The following is a 22768-nucleotide window of genomic DNA, read 5'->3' on the forward strand; positions in this document are numbered from 1 at the left end:
TTTTTACATCATAGGACAGTGGCACATGTCATAACAGAGGAAAAAGTCTTGCTTTAGGAAAATATGGTGATGACCCCTTTGGGTATGAAAGGCGCTGCTCCCTTCTCCTGGAGCATGGGGAGAGGAAAGGGGGTGTGGGGGGGGAGGGAGAGAGAGAGAGAGAGAGAGAGAGAGAGAGAGAGAGAGAGAGAGAGAGAGATTTAAAGGTTTAAATTGAGAGCTACAAAGAGAGGATAAGGGTCTCAGGAAAAAGAAGGATCTAGAGAGAATCGAAGTATGATGCCAGGGCTTTAGAGTAGAAGATATCCTGCCTGGGAAGAATTACTCTGTAGGAATGAATCTGGGGACCAGAAGCCTTTATAATTCTGAGGGTCCCTTCAGAAAAAAGAGATTACCAAGATATATAACTATTGCTAATTTTACAAAAATATATGACCAGGTGAGCACATTGCTAGGGCTCTTCCTAAGACCTTGAAAGAAGGAAGCACGGTCAGATAAGTAGAGCTTAAGCTTTATTGGCTTAAGAGAAATCTGTCTCTGACCCAGGCAAGAAACAGTCAAAGCATTTTCAGAAAAATGGGATCTCTATGTGATTTTGGTTTCTGGCCTTTGCTTTGTTCCTATTTAGACCTCAGCCTTTACGCTCAAAACTCTGGTTAAAATTCTACTACAGATTATTGGTGTTGCTTTAGGGGAATGAAGGAAATGAAAGGAGATGGGTGGTTTTTCAGGCCAAGGTGATTCCAATACAGAGGAAGGAAAGCATTCAGAATCCAGGTAACACAAGGGAAGCGAGCTGCTGTGTAGTACAAAATGTCCAAGCAGAAAGAGATAGTAGCCCCTTGAGGTGTGGGAGTTAAGCTGTGGAGGTGTCTGGACAGGATGATTCCTTTTGAAGACATGAGGGCAGACGAGCTCCACAAAGGAGACAGTGTTAAGAGATCAAGTGTGTAATTTAATCTCCACATTCAGGAGATGAGAAGAAGGAAAAAAACTGCAAGCAAAGGCAGTCAGGCAGGAAAGGAGTGAGAGCTCACATGTGTGAGGGCTGGCAAGTGGCGGTACAGTGCAGCATTTGCTGATGGGCTTTAGATTTAGGTCATCCTGTGTTTAACTCCAAGCTCCTCAATTGAATAGCTATGTCACCTTGGGCAATTCACTTACTTCTCTATCTTTTCCCCCAAAATGTGAGTCACAATACCTACAACATAAGGTTGTAGGTGTGACAACAGTCTGGAGGTGTACAGCAGGTGTACGACAGTCTGGAGAAAATGTCATATCAAGGAAACCAATAAAAGGGGTTGCCTGAAAGAATTTGGTGCAGGAAGTTAAAGAAACTTGAACACTTTAGAGACAGTGATTAAGAAGTTATATTCGATTTCCAAAAGAGACATTCCAGTAGTGGGGCAAAGTCTAAGGTAAATGAGCACAGCAAGTGTACAACAAACATCTCCCTTCTATTTGCCTTTAGGAATGTAAACTTGAAGGTAAAGATTTGATCTTAGATAATATGGTGTTAATACTTATTAATAATTTCAACAAATTCTGATAATTCTCCCCATTCTGCTCCTACATAAGCTAAAATTAGTTGACTCTAATCTAATTGATTTTAGACACTTACTAAATATAACCTTTCATTCAGTGTGGGGAGCAAAATTATCTGTGTAACAGAGATTCAGCACCCTTTGGTTTGTAATTAAGTTTTGTGACTTATGGAAAGAGTCCCCTTCACAACATTCACTGAGTAAAGGTTTTGACATCCTGTAATATGAAATTTTTTTTTCGACATCTTTATTGGAGCATAATTGCTTTACAATGGTGTGTTAGTTTCTGCTTATAACAAAGTAAATCAGCTATACATATACATATGTCCCCATATCCCCTCCCTCTTGCGTCTCCCTCTCACCCTCCCTATTCCACCCCTCTAGGTGGTCACAAAGCACCGAGCTGATCTCCCTGTGCTATGTGGCTGCTTCCCACTAGCTATTTTACATTTGGTAGTGTATATACGTCCATGCCACTCTCTCACTTCGTCCCAGCTTACCCTTCCCCCTCCCCGTGCCCTCAAGTCCATTCTCTACGTCTGCATCTTTATTCCTGTCCTGCCCCTAGATTCTTCAGAACCATTTTTTTCTTTTTTAGATTCCATATCTGTGTGCTAGCATATGGTATTTGTATTTCTCTTTCTGACTTACTTCACTCTGTATGACAGACTCTAGGTCCATCTACCTCACTACAAATAACTCAATTTCGTTTCTTTTTATGGCTGAGTAATATTCCATTGTATATATGTGCCACATCTTCTTTACCCATTCATCTGTCGATGGACACTGAGGTTGCTTCCATGTCCTGGCTATTGTAAATAGAGCTGCAATGAACATTGTGGTACATGACTGTTCTGAATTATGGTTTTCTCAGGGTATATGCCCAGTAGTGGGATTGCTGGGTCATATGGTAAACTGATACAGCTACTATGGAGAACAGTATGCAGGTTTCTTAAAAAACGAAAAACAGAACTGCCATATGAAACTTACTTTTGATTCTTGGCTATTCAGGACTGTTTATAGGTCTCTCTGTTTTAATTAATTTCTTTTTGTTATAAATGGTCAAAACCAGGAAGATAGTAATGAATAAGTTGTCATGTTTACAGAATCCATTGGGCTGACTGACTTTCAAGCAAAAAGAAATACAGTTGCAATTAACTGATTTTATTTTCCTTGAATTAAACGTTTTTAAGAAGAATAATAAGTAGTGGGACTTCCCTGGTGGTGCAGTGGTTGAGAGTCCGCCTGCCGATGCAGGGGACACGGGTTCGTGCCCCGGTCCGGGAAGATCCCACATGCCGCGGAGCGGCTGGGCCCGTGAGCCATGGCCGCTAAGCCTGCGCGTCTGGAGCCTGTGCTCCACAACGGGAGAGGCCACAACAGTGAGAGGCCCGCGTACCGCAAAAAAAAAAAAAAAAAAAGAATAATAAGTAGTAAAAATATTCTTGGCTCTATATAAAAATGGAAAAAAGTAAGGTTCATTTTAAGACTGGGGTTGAGCCTTTTAAAATCTGAAGAAAAAAAACATACTTGAGTGAGTGATTTATATTTTGAAGGTTTCTCAAAGCAAATGAAAACACCTCATCTAAGAAGGAGTGGAAAGAGTTCCACATCTTAAAAGACTATCAGAGAATTCCTTTAACTTGTTTTGTTAATAAGGCTTTTGATTAAACAAGAGGTGGAAGTTCACTCTTTTTCAGCCTTATAATTACCTTCAGACTGAATATTGAGAAAATTGGCAATAAAAAGCCTGTCTAACTGTTTAGATTGCACTTTTCACACATCTAATCAGCTGTTTGCTTGCCTTCCAGGCCCCACCAGTAGGTGTTTATCGTGAAGCTTTCCCCTGTAAATTACAACTGCCAGGTTACAGCTCCAGAATTCACTCTTCTTGAGAGCAATTTCTTCTGGGGTTACGATATCAGACAAGATTAGTAGTTAGCAATCACGTAAAAGGTATACTATTATTGTTGTTTCCACCTGTTCTTTCCCTGTCATTTAGGTAAAATGCTCCCCTGTGCATTAGACAGAGATATAAACTCCCAAGAGCAAAAAAAACCCCGACTTTTACTTTCTCCATCTTCATATGTGTGCCCAGGAACTTAATAAATGTTTAATTTAGATAATTTGGCACCTGTATTCCACAAAGTTTGTTGCCATTTTCAAAGGCATTTAATCATCTTTAAGGTGCAGTAGAGGTCACAGATTATTTTAATTTGATCAGCCCTGGGCATGATCCCTTATTTCCCCACTTTACTGGCTATACAGCCCAGAAAAAAATTACTTAATCTTTCTGAATCTTACTTTCCTCATCTGGTAATATTAACTTCTCTAGAGGGTTACTGTAGGGATTAGGGGTAAGGTCATGATAATAACTAACATGTACCAAGTCAACGCTGTAACTGTTTGTATGTATTCACTACTGTAGCCTTCTCAACAATACAATAAAATAATGATTATTATCATTCAATTTTAAAACAAGGAAACAGAAACATATAAAAATTCAGTAACTTGTCCCAGTCCACACAGTTAGTGAGTGGCAGAGCCTGGATTTGTACCCAGAGAGCTATCTTCCAAACCCACTCTTAACTCTTAATCTACATTGCCTTTTTATTATTTCAGGAAGTACCCTGAGACACGCAGTTTGAAGTAACTACTGTTATGAAAAATTGTAACAAGAAGAGTCCTAGATCATTCCAATAAACCAAGGGCAACTAGACCCATGTGAAGATCCTCTAGGCCTTAAGTGCTTCTAACATTTGGTCATCTAGACTCTACCGGAACATGGAGGCTGGGCCATCCCACTTTCATATGATTCTTGAGATCAGCCTATTTCTTATTTGGAGCTCAAACTTGTCTTCTGGTAAATTTACTAGTTTTTCACATTTATAGCTACACATAAAATCCTAAATTCACGTACTAGTTTAGCTCTCCATGTATTTAAGGATAGTTTGTATGCTATCTTTCAAGTTCCTTTTTTTTTTCATCTCTTGGTTAAACACCTAGGGTTTATTCAACAATCCTCTTATTTCTGCCAAGGCTTTCACCTCTCAGGTAACTTTTCCCTAATCACACTCCCATTTGCCAATAACCTCTTAAAATCTGTTGGCCAAAGTGAATATGATATTCCACCATGGAATAAGTAATACAGAATTCAGGGAGACTATTATTTATATTATTTTGTGTACTCTGTTTCTCTTAACACAGACTAAGTATATATTTTCTTTCAGAGCTAGCGCGTTGTACTTTTGCTCATACTTAACTTGGATCAGCAGTCAAGGAAACCATGAAACTGTTAAAGTCGGTTTCCTCTATCCCGTGCAATTGTTTTTTCTAACCCAAATTCAAGAGTGTATTTATATCTTATTAACATTCATTGAATGCCTACTATATGCAAAACATGATGCTGAGCCCTATGAGAAACACAGAATTGTAGGTTTCCTTTCTATTCTCAAGGAACCCACATACCAGTAGGAGGGAATAGGGAAAAGGGGGAGGACAGAAAGGACAACTAAAAAACAGAAGACAGTCGAAGGGTAGGGCAAAGGGTACAATGAATGTGGGCCCAGGATGTAAGAGCTCAGAATTAAGAATCTAAAAATGAAACTCTGGTAGAAGCAGTGTGTCCTTATTTGAAAGCTGAAAGTAGGACAACTACAGGAAGTGTTTTTAAATGTTTGTTAAGTGTCATAGGGTTATTTCGATCCTCTTGTTCCTACAATCTGAATAAATTTGAATCTTGGTCCTGTTTTTTGCCACATTAGCTACCTTCCCCAATCTATGTCATTTGCAAATTGGATTCATCTTCTTTAACTTGAGTGTACACCCATATATTTGATATTAAACTGTCTCTGTGCACCACATTTTAGTTTAAATCTAAAAATAAATTACCTAGAATATATTTTATTCTCTCAAAAACCAGGAGAGCTCTTAAGGAAGAGTCACTTATCAGCTGGATAAAGCTGACTGTTATGGGTTTGTTGTACCTAAGTGCCAGCGGCTTCTTCCAGAAAGTTTACACGAAGAAAGAAACAGAAACTAGCCATGGATATGAACCCTCCAGGGAGCATCAGGAATTGAGGGAAAAGAAAGAAGTAGTTGCATCCACAGCTCTGTTCCTAGTATATTCTATCAAGCTGTTCATATTACAATTGTTTCTTCCTGTGTTCCACCCCATTTTCATTCTGCCACCATGAGTGTCACCTCACAGTCTGCAGATTTATTAGCAACCAGAGTTCAGAACTCGCAGGAGTCACTAAGCATCAATAAAATCACACTTATGTTTAAAATGAGTGGCTTTTTCTCCAATTTCAGTCATACTGAAAACTGCATCACTTAAAACCTTCTTTCTACAAACACATGGCTTAAAAATAATTTTAAATTCATAAGTGAGCTCATTTAAAAAAATGGAAATTCCTATATGGCACAAGAAGAAGCTAAACACCAGATTTGGATTTTATGGCCCACATGGTGACAGCAGGATCCTTGAAGGGCTGCCCTTCAGCTTAAGTGTGGGATAGAAACACACATACACACATACACACAAATAAAACATTCACCAGCACAGGAGATTAGGAGAAGACAACATTTTGCCTGTACTTCAGTGGGGAGGAAGAAATGTTTGCTCTTACAGAGTTCTGAGGTTTAAAATTATACCATCTCTGTGGTATACCACTTGGCAAAGAAATTAACTCAAATATTGATTGCAATACTCCTGGTATACCTGCAGAAGCAAATTCAAAATTCCTCTGGAGAGAAAAGACCTCAGGTTTCACAGGTAAATCTTCAATGAAGATAAGATCAGACATTAAAAAGAAAAAAACAAACACATAAGGCAACACTGTATCATGGGCAAGAGTCAACAAACACAACAAAAGGCAGATTTAGATCCCCTTAACTTCAGATGATTTAGACCCCCCTGAACTTCAGACAATACAGCAACGTGATAAAGATTATAATGTAATAGAAGTGTTTTAAAGACATAAAAGAAGGAATCAAAACCACAAGAAATGAATAAGAACTAAGGGGAAAAAAACAAAAGAACTAAATGATTTGAAAAATATAACTCCTAGGAATAAAAAAGATAGTTATTTAAAAAAAAATTCAGCAGATAAGCTAACAAAGGATTAGACAAAGCTGAGGAGAGGAGATAACTGATAGACTGGGGGACAGATATGAAGAAATCACAAAGGTCACAGCACGAGAGATAAAGAGATGGAAAATACTAAAGAAAGTTGAAGAAACATAGAAAGATAATGGCCAACATACATCCAATAGGAAGTCCGAAAGGAAAGAATAGAGAATGAGAGAGAAGCAATATTCAAGGACATAAAGATGGAGCGTTTTCCAAAACAGGTGAGAGAGATGACTCCTCAGATTCAATCATCTAAATGAGCCCCAAACAAGATAAATAAAAATACAGATATAATGCACTGAAACTGCAAACCCCAAGGAAAGGAGGATCTTCAAAGAAAAGATGTATTTTCAAATGAATGATTGATACAATTGAACTGACAGCAGACTTCTAAACACAAATCTCAGAGGCCAGGAAGGCAGTGGAATACTTCCCTCACAGTACTTAGAGAAAACACCTGGAATTCTACACCTAGCTCACCTAAGACTGAAAATGGCATAAAGCCCATATTAGAGAAAGAGAGTTTGCCATTAATACGCTCACTCTAAGAGAGTACTAAGGTAGGTCCTTCAGGAAGAAAGAAACAAAACATAGAAGAAAGAAATGGAATGCAAGAAGCAAAGATAATTTGACTATAAATAAAATGTGTCCTAGATATATTCTGAATTAGAGAAGACTGAGTCCCAGATAGCTATTCGTGTCTTTACCACTTTCTAAAGTCTCTCCAAGATATCAAGTTTGTACCTCCCCTATCATATTACTAATGAATAGAAATTCATCAGCTTATGTCTGTAAAAAAAAATTTAGACTATATGAAGGAGAAAGTGGCAGAACATTTCCAACCAAAGTATGGGGGTGCCCAAAGGAAAAGAAAGATCTTGTACCCAATATGTGCATTCTTATTAGCAACCCCAGAGTTACAAATTAAAAGCCTATTATTTGAGTGGTAGCATGCTCCTATAACACTGACTTTCCTATTTGAATCATTCTGTCTAATGAGAATATATCAATAGTATGATTTCCAAGGCACACTCTTAAGGGGAAAAAACAAATGTTTAGGGAAGAGATAAAAAGGAAATTTAATTTTCATTTTTTTGCGGTACGCGGGCCTCTCACTGTTGTGGCCTCTCCCGTTGTGGAGCACAGGCTCCGGATGCGCAGGCTCAGCGGCCATGGCTCACGGGCCCAGCCGCCCCTCAGCATGTGGGATCTTCCCGGACCGGGGCACGAACCCGTGTCCCCTGCATCGGCAGGCGGACTCTCAACCACTGCGCCACGAGGGAAGCCCTGTCCTTTTAAATTTTATACCATGTACATAAATTGCTTTTTCAAATATTAAGTATTCAGTTAATTAATTTTAGAATAATATCAAAGAAAAATCTAAACAGTGACTTTATTTGGTTTGCTTTGAATAAAAAGAAGAAGACGGGATATGAATACTAGGAGCTCAAGGGTATAATACAATATAAGTTATATTCAAGGGTAATCCCTTGAAAAAACTAGCAATACTTTTAAAGCAAAAGTGAAGATCTTTTCCAAATTCCCAAATAATCCATTTGGCTTTTTCTTTTCTTTCTTTTTTGGAGACCTGCCTTCTAACAGTTTGAAACCTACGTTTTTCTCCCTTACATTAACTCCATGACGTGTCATCATTTCCAGTGCTAATTAGGTAGGCCTTAAAATAAAAGAGCCTGAAAAATTTCCCCATCAGAGTTGTTATCTATTATACATGACTGATACATGGAAAGAGTAAGATCTTTTTCCAATTAACCTGAAGGACTTGGAAGAATGACTTTGAGATTTAACACTGAGAACTTTTAACTACTTTTCGAATAGTACAAAGACAAATTTCCATAAAACATTAATTTTTAAAGATTTGCATTAGGACTAAAATAAAGCAATTATAAGTAAATGTAAAGAATGCAAATTCCTAAATTAAACATGTTAAACCATTACAGTGTAGTAAAGTTATACTTAAAGCAGGTTTATAAATAAGTCAAGAAAACTGGAATTATTTCTAATTCCTAACCCTTATTTTATAACGTTTCAGGGTACATACCGCTAATTTAAGGACATCTAAAAGCTTCAAACAGCTCTGTATGAACATTTTACTTAAAATGTGTAATATAGTCACATCAAATATCATTTATTGAGTGCTTACCACATCAAAGACATGGTGCTGTGCACCTTGCTTATATTACTTCTTTTAATCTCCAGAACAACCCATGAGGTAGATATTATTATCTTCATTTTATACACATAAAAATTAAGGCATAAAAAAATGAAGTAACATAGAAAAGATCACACAGCTTGTCAACAGTAGAGCTAGACTCAGGCTGATGTCGCTCTGACCCCAATTTTTGTCTTCTTGACCACTCTGTTAAATGCTTCAAGGAGAACCAAGGTTTGGCGTAACATTAAGCAATTAAAGGGTTATTTAAAAGAGGTCAAGGGGGCTTCCCTGGTGGCGCAGTGGTTGAGAGTCCGCCTGCCGTTGCAGGGGACACGGGTTTGTGCCCCGGTCCGGGAAGATCCCACATGCCGCAGAGCGGCTGGGCCCGTGAGCCATGGCCGCTGAGCCTGCGCGTCCGGAGCCTGTGCTCCGCAATGGGAGAGGCCACAACAGTGAGAGGCCCGCGTACCGCAAAAAAGAAACCAAAAACGGTCAAGGATCACCAACATAAAGAGAAGACATGTCTTAAGTACCTAAGTTAACTCATATGCAGGTATGGTCAAAAAGCTTTTGGTGAGAGTTTTTGTTTTTAATTTGGTAACAGGAAAAAGTAACATTGGGATCTAAACACCTAATTCTTCCAAAGTTCATTACTATGCGCTCATTCATCAAATGTAATTTATTCACTTTTATGACTAGAGACCAAGTCTGAAGATCAGCAAGTATGATTGGAGTCTCCATCTTAGGCAGAAAATGGCTTTTGTATGAGTTTGTATTTGTTTAGCTATAGCAAAATGAATTCAAAATAATATTAAAAAAAGATCACAGTTGTTGGTAAAGTGAAGGTATTTAAAGTTTTTCTTTCTGTTTAAACTATGTTAGCTCAACATTTTTACTCAAATTCTCCTCTTCTCCCACAAAAAGATATACATTTTGGTAATGGAATTTCACCGTGAGTCATTTTGGTTAAAAAAAAAAGGTATGTATGCTATGGAAGACATGTTTTGAAATTTTTCTTTTGTTTCTGAATTTGTTTCAGTCTATGTAAAATGATATAAAATGATGTAAGCGTCTAAAAAATATGCCTTTTAGAAAAAGTTACATGATCATGAAATTAAATCAATATGTTCCTTTAATGATGAAAAATGCTAGTTAAACAATATCAGGAAATGTAATACAGTTCGACATTAATAATATATGCTAACTATGCATACTACTGGCAAAATAACTTTATTACTATAAGCGAATTGAAGGATTTTTACTACCTATACTGTAACAGTAATAATACAAATTTTAAAACATCAATCAACCTCAACCAATATGAAGTTATCTTGGACGTAAAGCAACATTCACATATGCCTCATGCTTCATTTTATCATCTTGAAACTACAGATATTAAAAAGCTACAAAAACACTTAGGAATGCAACTTAAATTTATATTCATTTAATTACTCACTGTAAATAATTAAAATCTCATCTCACGTTTTGATCTGTGGTCAAGAAAACCATTATTTTACACACACACATACACATACACACAAAGCCATTTATCACTAAAATGTCTGATTTCCTTTTCTTTGATCTTGCAGCATATTTTTTTAGCTTTGCCATTTGACATCAACTTTTTCCCAGTTATAAGCATCTTAATTTGATTTAAGTCAGCAGTTACTTACAGGGGACTGTCAAATCTTTTAGACTTATGCTGTAAATCACGACTGAAAGATTTACTTTCAGTATAATAAGACAGCTTTGCATATTAATTGGATCAGCAGACACATGTTTGCGGAGGTTCAGCAATTGTGCAATAAATATAGCATGGCAGTGATAGAGCTGTTAAACCTCAGCACATAGATTTCTAATACATTTTATTGAGTTTATCCAAGAAATAATCACCCTGCTAAACCCAAGTTAACCACATGATGGAATATTAGGATGTTTAATTAAAAATGAAGTTATGCTGTACAAGTGGGTAACCTTACACAGCAGCTAAAAAAGAAGGCCATGAAAAATTAATTTTACTCAATAAAAACATACACATAGCCCTTTTGTGACATTGGTAAATGGATTCAACCATTTCACTAAGATACACATGATTCAGAAATAGACTAAAGAAATTTGGGGGAGGGGGTTCAGAGGAGACTTTTTCAACTAAAGTAACAAGGGTTGGTAAATGTCATGCACATTAGTATTGTCTTTCAAAAAATCAGTAAATCCTTTTACGTCATCCTCAGAGATCCATTGTGAAGGCTCAACAGATGACCACTGGGGCCAGGAATTAATCTCCTCCGTAAGCTATCAGGCAATATCCAACTCCAGCAGGCCACATTTATGCCATTCCTATACATGGGCAATCTAGGCAATCCTGATGCTTTCCCTACCTTGGGAGAGAAAAACTGCCACAGAAGTCACTGTTAAAGACAACAGGATTATCTGGTAGCTGAAGGGGTGGGCATAACAAAAACACAGACTTCATGAGTGATGACAGTAGGATGAATTCCTCTGAGCATATACCATGGCATAGGCAGAAAGGAAAGAAGGAAGGGAGAGAGGGAGGGAGGGAGGGAGGGAGGGGGGAAGGGAGGGAGGGGGGAAGGGAGGGAAGGAGGGGGGGAAAAGGAAACACTGGAATAAGAATCAGAAGATGAGTTCTAAATTACAGATCTGTATCTATAATTAAACCCCATATATAAGTAACTTCACCTCTCTGTGCCATAATTACCTCATCTGCCACGTGAAAGTATAAGACCAGATGACCCTGAAGCCCTCTTTAAACTAATATTTTAAAATATCCAGCAAATATGGAAGCAACCACATCATCTCTTTCTTCCTCATTTACACCTTTATTTATTCAACAAATATTTGTGGAGCACCTAATAAAGTATAGCCCTTATATACTATGTCTCAAAGATTCAAAAGTGAACAAGTTATACCTTTACCCCCATAAAACTCCATGCCTGGTGTGGAAATGAAGAGAGGAGACAGATGGACAAGAAAGCGAAAGCTGGGTAGATTGGCAGGGGTCAAATCTTGAAGGTCATGGTAAGACACGTGACCTTTATCCCGAGGGCAATGGGAGGCACTGACGTTTTTTTTCTGTCTGGGGTGATATGATCAGATTTGGGCTTTTATAGTCTGCGGAGATTGCACTGGAGAGAGATGCCTGAGAGGCCTGAATACTGTAGTTGCGGCCAGACTTGAAAGAAGGGGACCCTAGTACCGAAAACAAAAAGGACTTGACTGGATGTGCAAGGGGTGTGAGGGGATGATTCCCTGAGTACTGGTGGGAGGGAGGGAGAGGGGGAGGAAGTGGGGGGCGAGGGCAGGAAGAAGGGGTAAAATTGGGTGGATACGGCTGCCGCTCACTGAAACAGGAAATAGAAGTGAAGATCCGGGTTTTGGAAACAGAAGAGGAAGAGGACATGAGGCAGGAGACATGGAGGCGATGAGCTCAGTTTGGGGTCTCTGGATTTAAGGTTCCCAAAGAAACATTGGACATTTGGGTTTGGATCACGTGCCACAGAATGAAATAGCAGTTAGTTCTCTTTATGAATCATTGAAGATTCTCTCTCTAGAGGTTCTTAACTATTTGGAAATCATATAACACATATGAAATCTTTAAGAGCCCAGGTTCTCCCTGCAGAAGAATGTACACGTGCACAGATACTCAGGGAATTCATGGACCCCAAAGCCCATCCATAGACCTACAGGGGTCCAGGAATTCCAAGGTGAGACTCCCTGCCAGGGGGATGAGGATAAATATGGCAGTGATCGAAAAAGGAAGTAACTCAGAGTTCCTTGTCCTGACGACATCAGGGAAATGTAGAAAATGTTTTGATTGCTTTGAGTAAATTGCACTAGCAATGACAGACAGCAGATATGGCAAAAGACTGGCCTGATGCTCACCAAACCAGTTTCATCCTCCTGGACATTCAGCTCAGCTACACTTTCTTAACCCCTTGAATCCATGTGGTTAGATCTTACCAATGGTATGTGACGGGAAGGGACACTTCTGACCTGAGGCAGTAACGCTAGGTGTGCATTTTCCGTGCTTTCTCTGTGGTCCTCTTCTCTAGCAGTTTCAGAGGTCATGTACTGGGTATGGCTTCTTCACTAAATGGCAATAGCCAGGGCCCCTAGTTTGAGGAAACCCAATCCCCCTCAACTCTCTCCTCAATACCACATTCAACATAAACTGAGATGTGAATGAGCAATACACCTTTTATATTTACCACTGAAATTTTGGGACTTGATACAGAAGCTGAGGTTAGTTACCTTTATTAATAAAGTAAATATCAATAATAATAATAATACCCATCATATGGAAGGTCCAGAGGTTAATAAAATAATTTTATACTATCTGCTATAGTTTTCTTTACAGTACCTTTTTTTTTTTTTTTTCCTGGTACGTGGGCTTCTCACTGCTGTGGCCTCTCCCGTTGCGGAGCACAGGCTCCGGACGCGCAGGCTCAGCGGCCATGGCTCACAGGCCCAGCCGCTCCACGGCATGTGGGATCTTCCCGGACCGGGTCACGAACCCGTGTCCCCTGCATCGGCAGGTGGACTCCCAACCACTGCACCACCAGGGAAGCCCTACAGTACCTATTGTTACCTGACATTTATTTTCCTGTTTATAGTCCCTCTGTTCCACTACACCATAATTTCCATGCAGACAGGGCCTCAGTTTTGTTCACTGCTATATCCTGTTTCTAGATCAGTGCTCAGCATATAACAGATCCTAATTAAACATCTGTTGAATAAATGGGTGAATAAATTATTTCAAATGAGTCTCTTCTCATCTGAAGGTATTTTTTTAAAGGGCACACCTTCTATTTATAACTACATCAACAAAAATGGTGGTGTTGGGAGGTGAGGAATTGGGATCTAACCTGGAGCAATAATTGGGACAGATGCCTTAAGGCAAGTGTTGGTATTACATTTTCCCAGATAGGAGGCATTCTCTCTCCTCTGTCATTAGAGTGACTTCAGAAGAAACTGAAAAGCAATTATATAGATAAAAACCTGGATTTGAGAGTAGAAAGACCTTAGTATTCAGCTGCTAGCTCTCCGATGTTAGAAAAATTAAATCATGATGAACCCAATATTTTTGTTTGTAAATGGATAATACCTCCAAGATAATACCTATCTTCAAGAAGACCTGTGAAGAGTAAGGTGACGTACACAGGATAAAAGACACAGAAGTTATGCACCTTGCCCAAGGCCACATAACAAGGAAAGAGTAAAACTAGATTTTAAACATACATTTTTCTCAAAGCCCTTGGCATTTTGTGTTTGTCCTCTTACAGACTGAAAGATCAAGGATAACTACACAGAGAAAGCTAAATATTCTGTTGGGTTACTTTTAACTCCAGTTTTAAATTTTACATTGCTCAGATTAATCTTATGCCATTCCACACTTTCACAATCTCTCCATATAATTTTTTTTTAGTGGGGAAATGATACGCAGGATTGAGCATGACCATTATTCATCCCAGATTTTCTGGGACAGCCTTTATTTCAAAATTGCACACCACTGAAATTCCCTGAAAAAGCCACTATTTCAGTATCCAGACTTCGTACCAGAAACAGCATAACAGAAACAGTATTCAGGAAACATAGTTACCATAGGTCTGAATGTACACCTTGTTAGTGTACCTTGATGCGTGTGTGGGTACTACTGGAGATCATGGGATAGAAACATTGTAGAACCACTGCACCGGAAGTACCTGATTTTGATTTACTAAATCCTATGATAGTTAATTATCAGAAATCTGTATTTTTTTATCAAGTTAACAAGCTCTGTGGGTGATTCACATGCACGATGAGTTTTGGAACTCTTGATTTTGGAAATGATCTCCTTAAGAAAGAGGCCCACATATCAAAGATAGCCACTAGGCATTTTCTGTTAGAGACCTTTGTAACCAGTTAGTCACCGAAGTTTGAAAAGCACCACTTAGAGGTACTTGCAGAAAGAAAGGATGTAGTGATCCTTTTGTGAGCATCCTTCTGTGCTCAGTGGCAGTACTTATTCAGTAAACTTTTCACTTCTCAAATGGACCAGAGCATTTTCTGTCTCACATTCTGATCAGTGTATTTATTAAACCCGATGACTGCAGGTGGGATGGAGACAGGACATTCACTGCATCTACTGCACCGAGATTTATGGAAAGCAAGAGGAGGTGGTAACCACTAATCATTGGTGGCAGCAGCTTTCTCTTAGGGAGAATAATCAGACTTTGTGAGGTCATCTGCTGTTAGAACCCACTTAACCCAAAGAAACCAAAACTACTACTGATATGATTTTAATTAGGGGCTAATACTCAAGGCACTTTTTAAATTCTCAAGGCGTGTTTTCAATGGACAAAACATCTTACTTTCAGTCATAAGCTATATATAGACTACACATATATATATTTTTTAATATTTTTAAAAGTTTCTAGTATTAGTATCTATCAGAAAGAGTAAGTTCAGGACAGACTTGGATGAGGAATAATTAAGGGGTAGAAAACTTTAAACACTTTGTAAACAGACAACAATGAAAAAATATTAAATGGACCAGGTAAAAATTTATTAAAAATTCTCAAATGTGGATGCAGGAAGTAGTGTGTCCCAGGAAGTGAGTTGGCCATAAGCTTGAATTCTATGCTTTAATATGGGCATATAGATTCCAGGAAAACTGGGCTCCAAATGAGTAAAGTGAATTATGAAGTCATAAAATCCTGGGTAATCCAACATATTTTTCTGAAAAAGTTCAATATACTTCTAGTTATAATAGTTGCAAAACCTCCTTAGAGTGACTTTGGGCAAACGCCCAATGACTACGCCTCACTGAAACTTCCCACCTCCTGCCTGCTAAGCTTCTGTGTTAATAGCAAGTGCCATGCTTTGAAAGCCCACTTGAAACATTATTTTCCTCATGGGTTACTTTATACATGGGCGTAAAAATTCATCTTCTAGAAGATGGTATGATATTCTTACCCGTTTCACAGCTGGGCCCAGTGAAGCCTTGTGGGCAGGCACACACATTAGCGGCAATGCAAGCTCCTCCGTTCCTACAGCCATCTTTGCAAAACGCTAAAATAATTCAGATACATAATTTTAGCACTTTAGAAGGAAGTAGTTCAAGATACTCCAAACTAGCTTTTCTTTATTGCCTTTGATATAAATGCTATTATAATTTCATATTCAAATAATACTTTCCATATAGGTAAGAAACCAACACAATTTGTAGAATAGTACTCTTTTCAATGTTAAGTATTTCACCTGTAAAAGAAAATACTGAGCTTTCTTTTAACAAAAAACAGTAGCCTTACAAAACAGGAATTAGAAGTAGTATTGCACCTCATTGTAGCAATCCAGCTGGAAATTAAATCTAAAAAAAATGGCAGCTATCCTAGGCATCTTCTTAAGGAAGAAACCACCACCTAAAGAATAAGATACGGAAATAAGAAATAATTGAATCCTATACAGCTCTGATCATTCTACACACTGTCCAAACTGTCAAAATACTAGAGAAGTGCCCCATCCTTCAAAAAGTTCTAAATTACTCCTGGTGATAAATTAGCCAATAATGAGAATTTGATAAAGGAGTCTTCAAGAAGGGTCTTGAATCCCTCTGCCAAGGATAGGTCAGGATCCAGGATCAAGGGCAAAGGCACTGCATAGCCTGTTGTGTTAGAGTGGGTGTGTGAGTGAGGGGAGTTCTGTGAGTAGAAAAAGAAGCCAAGCTCTGAGCCGCTGCAAGGGTGATCTTTTGAGATGCACTGCCCTCAGAAAAGGTGAGAAAAACAGGATGGGCAGGATGGAGTAGCCTCAGAAACTTCTGTTTCCACTTCAGCTTATTCTTTGACTCTGTAAGGCAAAGGCTGTTCCCTCAGCCTGGCAAGGCCTGTTGTGGATGAACTCGATCAGCCTGTTCCATGCCTGGGGCAAAAGCTTTTGCTCTAGTTTTCAGGCATGTGCTTCCTCTAATTAGTTAGGATGTACTTTCTCAGAGTGGGAAACTGTAGAAATCTGAGATTCTGCTACTGAGTTAAAGGAAGGGGCCCAAAGAGGCCATTTGGCTTCTTTGGTTCTAGGTCTTAATCTGTCTTCATCCTAGGCAAAAACAATACCTAGTCACCAAGAACTTCCAAAGAGATTAGGAATTGAAGCCTCATGAAAAGAAAGGGTACACCCACCAGACCATGTGTATATCCTCCTTGGAGTAATTTGCAAGGTTGCAGTCTCTTGATAGAGAATAGGACTCAATGATTCAGATCCTACAGCTAAACTACTTCTCTCTCAGCTTTTGACGTTCCCAGCAGAGACACACACAGGAACAGAGAGTCTTTACTCAGGCAACCTATAGTCCTAATTTCCAGAAGAAATTTATAGACACTGGAAAGTTCTCCTTCCTTCAAAGATAAGAATTATCTGTCTGCATCTTCTCATGGCTTCAAGAATTCTTTACGCTATAAACTTTATTTTTCACATTAATAAGGAGTGAGAGTCAAATGCAAATAAGAGTGAGAAGCTGTTGGGCTCCCAGATGAAATCTTAACTCTCTGAACATCCAGATGCTTTGGGGAAGTCCTAAGGGTGCATTTATACCATCTATGGACTTGAAAATCTAGCTTTCCTCAGGATCCATCCAGTTTCTGAGGAAATCTTTGTGGGATTTAGACTCCCAAATGCATAGGCCTTTACAATGCTCTAAACTACAGGTTTCCATAGACTTTGACAGAGTAATCCTCTGGCCCATCCCTATCTGCATCCACTGTATGATCGTAGACCAGGTCTGAAAGTCATGACCAAAGGACACGGCATTAGTAACAATTCCTTGTTATCTCCTGTCTCCCATATACATGTAACAAAGAAAATTAATTTTGGTAAACTCCAGGATAATGAACACAGCACATTTGAGGAATGGACCAGTTTTGAAGCTTAAAATGCCTGAATTAGACAAATGATAAATAAATCTATATGACGTAATAAGGAATATGGACTTTATCCTATGGAAGTTGGTGGAGTTTCCAGAATAGAACCTCCGTTTTCCTTTTGAAGTGGGAGGTAAGCTCATCTGATGAAGGAAAATGAGGGCATGGATAAAAGAGTGAATTAATGGATGGTGGTGGACTACAGCCGGAATATCCGCTGATGGAAATGAAAATCTGAGAATTATTGATTGGTAATGACAAACCAGGCAAAATGGGAAATGATAACACATAGAAACCTAAAATTCCCAGTTATTAGTACTTAGCTCAAGAGAGAGAGAGCAGAGAAGAAGAGCTCTCAGACTGACCCCACATAGATATTTCACAGTGGATCATGGTAGTAAAACAAATGGGTTGATAGGGCTGCCGAAAAAAATATAGCTGTAATGTTTGGACTCAAAAAGAAATATCGGAACCTGGGAGGAGACTGGGAATCTGGATGAAAAGGACAGGTCAGAGAGATTAAAGATGCAAAACTGTGGAAAGAACAGAGTGGCAAACTGGAAGCAGAAGGACGTGGGGTTAGATAATAAAAAGCTAAAGTTTAGATTTCTAGAGTGGAGTAGTTCTGTACAAAAATGCCCAGGACGTGATTATGGCTATGATTCCACTAGAGAGGAAGAGAGGTGGAAACCACTGTGGTTGAGGTCATGGAGCATTAAACCAGAGTTGTTGAACAGTTTGGCCATTTAAACACTGACGTAATCCAAGAGGAAGCCCATGAGCTACACTTCAAAGTTCTCAATGTCTGTGGGATGTACCCAGAAGGCAGGTAACAGTGATGAGAAAGGGTGGAGGGAAGGAGAGATGGATTGCATTATCCCTAATGGAAGAGGTGCCAGCACTTAAATCTTTTACCTTTGCACGTAGTTCCATTCCCGGTATAGCCTGGCTTGCAAACGCAGTTGTGTCCTCCGACGGTATTGAAGCATAAAGCATTTTCATCACAGTTGTGCTGATTTGTGACACACTCATCATGTTCTGAAATGAGGATACGTTTTTGTTACTCAAAGACAGATTTTCAAAACGACTGTGCTTTAAATTGCACCTTCATCTTTGTTATTGTATGCTATTTCTTTCCAACACAGACATACACAAATTACCTATTAAAGAAGAGCTTGTATTTTGAAGTACTGTATACTCCTCTTGAAGTACACATATAGTGTACACATCCACAAACCTTAAACACAGAAGGATTTGGATACAAGGCCCACCAATAGTAGCAAGGAATAGAAGGAGAGGAGAGGGAAGGATGGGGATTAATTCTCAGAAGTAGATCCCAGAGCCAGCTGTTTACAGTCTCAGCGGTTAATATTTGGGGAATTATCTCATGATATAAGTCTGCTACCTAACTTTTTCCTGTAGCATGGAAAGGGTGATAGGAAAGGATGTGTAACTGTATTGCTCCAGGAATCCTGACCTGCAGGATAATGGACTTAAAGCCCTGTGGAATTAGATGCAGTTAACATCTACATCCACACTTGCAGGCATAAAGATACACGTGCAAACTGCTGGGGGAATATCTGAGTTTCTTAGTAAGTTCCCTCTTTCTGCAAAGGAAGTACCACACTTTTATTAAATAAGACTAAAATTTGCCTTTATAATATGTGCAAATGCAAACTCTGAGATACACAATCAATATACCTCCTTTAACTGTGTGTAACTTGACACTTTCAAAAGCACTGAATCATTTGATTCTCACAGCCCCGCTGTGAGAGAGGCAGAACCAATGTCATTATCACCATTTTAAAGATGTGTCAGTGGTGGCTCAGAGTGCTTCAGTAGCCTGACCAAGTTCATGGAAATATTAGGCAACTTCAGAATGCTAGTTCAGTGTTAGCAAAAATGTAAGTGTGAGGAATAAATACAGTAAATATGAGAAAGAAAACAGATCTAACATCGAAATCAAGATGAGTAGGAAATGAAATACAAGTGAGGAAATGCATACAAGTTAGTTCAGCCATCTAAAATCCCTACAGCCTCACTACTTATTACCCAGTCTCTTACATAAATAGTATTTAGGTCTAAAATTAAATATATATTTTAATACACTTACATTGATTGAGCCACTAATTCACTATGATATAAATAATCAAAGCAAAAAGAAATATTGCTTTTTCACTTTAGAACTTTTTGCATCCCAAACAATATGTATCTACGTATATATTATTCTAGACAACATAATAGCACTGTATCTGTACTTTTGGAAAAGAAATTGCCTTTGACATACGTAGTTGAGATTAGACTAAAATCATTTATTTTAACTATAATACTAAACTAGAATGCTCTTTGTTTTATTTTTAAAAAATAAAGATGAACATTTCATGATTCTATGTCCCGTGTTACGCAAACACAAAGTTATGATAGTTTTAGCTATAGGCCTATAATAAAATCTATAAAGACTATTCCCAATGGCCTTTCAGACAGATTTCAATCACTAAGGTTTTAGAGTTACACAAATAGATATTCTCCAAATTCCTGGCTGCATTTCCCCAAATTGTATAAAATTCCACCTTTATTATCTAGAATCAGAATTATTTCAGAGTTTTTAATAAATTCATGCATATTGATGATAGCTTAGGAAATGGCTGGATTACACATGGGTGTCCTAATTGGGGATGCCCTTGGATACTATTAAATATCGGAGGGACCAGAATGGGTAGCCCACCTACTTCTGGGTTCAGCTGCCTGAAGCAAAATAAAGCCACACGGTGAAGTTTGCAGCTGCTGCCAATTTTCTTCCCACTGCAATTCAAAGTGCTGCAGTTAACCTATAAATCTCTATACAGACAGCCGTGGGGCCCTTTAAAGACAGCTGCTGATTGATTTGATGTTGTTTTCATCCCGCCTTGGTTGCCCTCTTAATTAGACGGTACTCACTGGGTAGAGGAAGGGCCTAACAAGATTCAGTTTAGCAACCAGTATAATGTTCAACAAATGTTAACTAATTACACAACCTGGAATCTGGTTTGTCCTTTACTCTCGGCGGCCACTGAAATGAATAAGTGGCTTCCAAGCAACTCAAGGGTGAAGACAATTTTCAGGTTTTTAAATGCACTGGCGCGCGCCTGTACATATATTGTTCCCTCTGGCTGCAGCGCCTGCCCCATGGATTCTCCTGGAAAACCCTTAATACTTTTAAAGATTACACTAAAATGGCATGTCTTCTGTGAAAACACCTTTCCCTCCCCCTCCCACAGAGCTGGGGCTTCTGTCTGTTTTCCCTAGCACCAGATACAAGGCTGTTTTACTATATTTTATCATAAGTGTCTACTTCTCCTTGGTTCTCTATTTTCATGCCCCACCCGGGAGTGTGAATTTTTGGAGAAGAATTTTATATTTTTCTTTGTATTTCATTTCAACATTCAAAGAAAGTGTCTTGAATAAATGACTGAAAGAAGGAGTGACCAGGGACTTCCCTGGTGGTGCAGTGGTTAAGAATCTGCCTGCCAATGCAGGGGACACAGGTTCGAGCCCTGGTCCGGGAAGATCCCACATGCCGCGGAGCAACTAAGCCCGTGCGCCACAACTACTGAGCCTGCGCTCTAGAGCCTTTGAGCCACAACTACTGAGGCCCGTGTGCCTAGAGCCCGTGCTCTGCAACAAAAGAAGCCACCGCAATGAGAAGCCCATGCACTGCAACGAAGAGTGGCCCCTGCTTGCCGCAACTAGAGAAAGCCTGCGCGCACCAAAGAAGACCCAACGCAGCCAAGGGATGTACTTCCTATACCGTTATCATTCAAGTCGATCCCAATTTGTTCAATTGGAGACTAGACACCAAATGGAAAGCTACTGAAACCTAAGCTGTTTCTTACTGATTTTACTATGGTGGTGTTTTATTTGGTTTGGGATATTTCAAATATTAATTAAGATAGCAGGACATATTCTGAAAACAGAAAGTATTAATTCTTTTATATTGTCACTTTAATTTTTTTCAAACTACTTAAAGTTGGTTATACTCACAATTATCGACTAAACTGTGATCTTAAGAAAAGTCTTTTAAAATGCCTGTACTGTAATCTCACAGAAGAACTAACTTTGACAGCCCTTTAAAAAAGAGAATGTGAATGAAGCAAGGAGCAAATATTCTATAAGGTCATCTCAATAAATAGTTAATTATTGCTGCTCCATATCGACTTTTGGTCAAATGTCAACTTCTTACTGTTTCCCTGACTGACATACCCCTAAGGACTCCACCACCGACCCACCAGTCAGCCTATCCATTTTTAATACTTCCTTCAACATTTTTAACATATAATACATAATATTAAATAAAATAAGGAGGAAAATATTAAGACAGAATTTAAATAATTCAAACATTCCAGTGTTTGAGAAGAGCGTGTCAGGATATAATTGTGAATGACCTCTAAGTTTTATTTCACATATGTTGAAAAGGAGACACATCATATCTGATGTTCAGAATATCCAATCCATAAGATCCAATGCTATCTTCATATACTCAGATAAAATGTCACTGTTCATGAGACATGACAGTCCAAACAATAGCTGGGATTGAAACTGAATGCACCTCTTTCTTTAAAAATATTAATATATAATAATTTTAATCAAAATTTAAACACTTTTGTACCTATGAATTTTAAATTTAAATAAAATGGAAAAAAAGGAAAAAAGTTATAGAAAGAAAACATCACCCCTCAACAGTTCTAAACAAAAGTAGTACGGGTGTCAATTATTACAGTACCTTATATACAGAATAGATAATGTTACAGTGATAGCTAGCAAAGATTTGTCCTGAGTGCCATATTTTGTATGCTCTGCATCTTTACATACTATGTAAAACTGATTTCATACCAGTGACAAGGGTCAGTATAGTAAAATTCCTCTATGAAAATAAAGTAATAATATACACATTTGAATTTATCTAAACGCAGATGTTACATATAATAATACTTCAGTTTCACTGATTAACTCCTAACCTGTTTAA

General features: G+C 38.5%; 1 protein-coding gene across 1 annotated transcript in view; it reads right to left on the reverse strand.

Annotated features, from left to right (window-relative positions):
* Positions 1–22768, reverse strand: part of NELL2 (neural EGFL like 2) — a 380751-nt gene that overhangs the window by 103432 nt on the left and 254551 nt on the right. Inside the window, exons 14-15 of the mRNA XM_029206633.1 lie at positions 18682–18804; positions 15827–15922 (exon numbers count right to left, since the gene is read on the reverse strand). Of these exons, the coding sequence (XP_029062466.1) occupies positions 15827–15922; positions 18682–18804 (219 nt within the window). The remainder of the gene's footprint in view (positions 1–15826; positions 15923–18681; positions 18805–22768) is intronic.

This window comes from Monodon monoceros, unplaced genomic scaffold (genome assembly GCF_005190385.1).
Source record: "Monodon monoceros isolate NGI ecotype Baffin Bay Population unplaced genomic scaffold, NGI_Narwhal_1 Super_Scaffold_6, whole genome shotgun sequence".
Classification (NCBI taxonomy): domain Eukaryota; kingdom Metazoa; phylum Chordata; class Mammalia; order Artiodactyla; family Monodontidae; genus Monodon; species Monodon monoceros.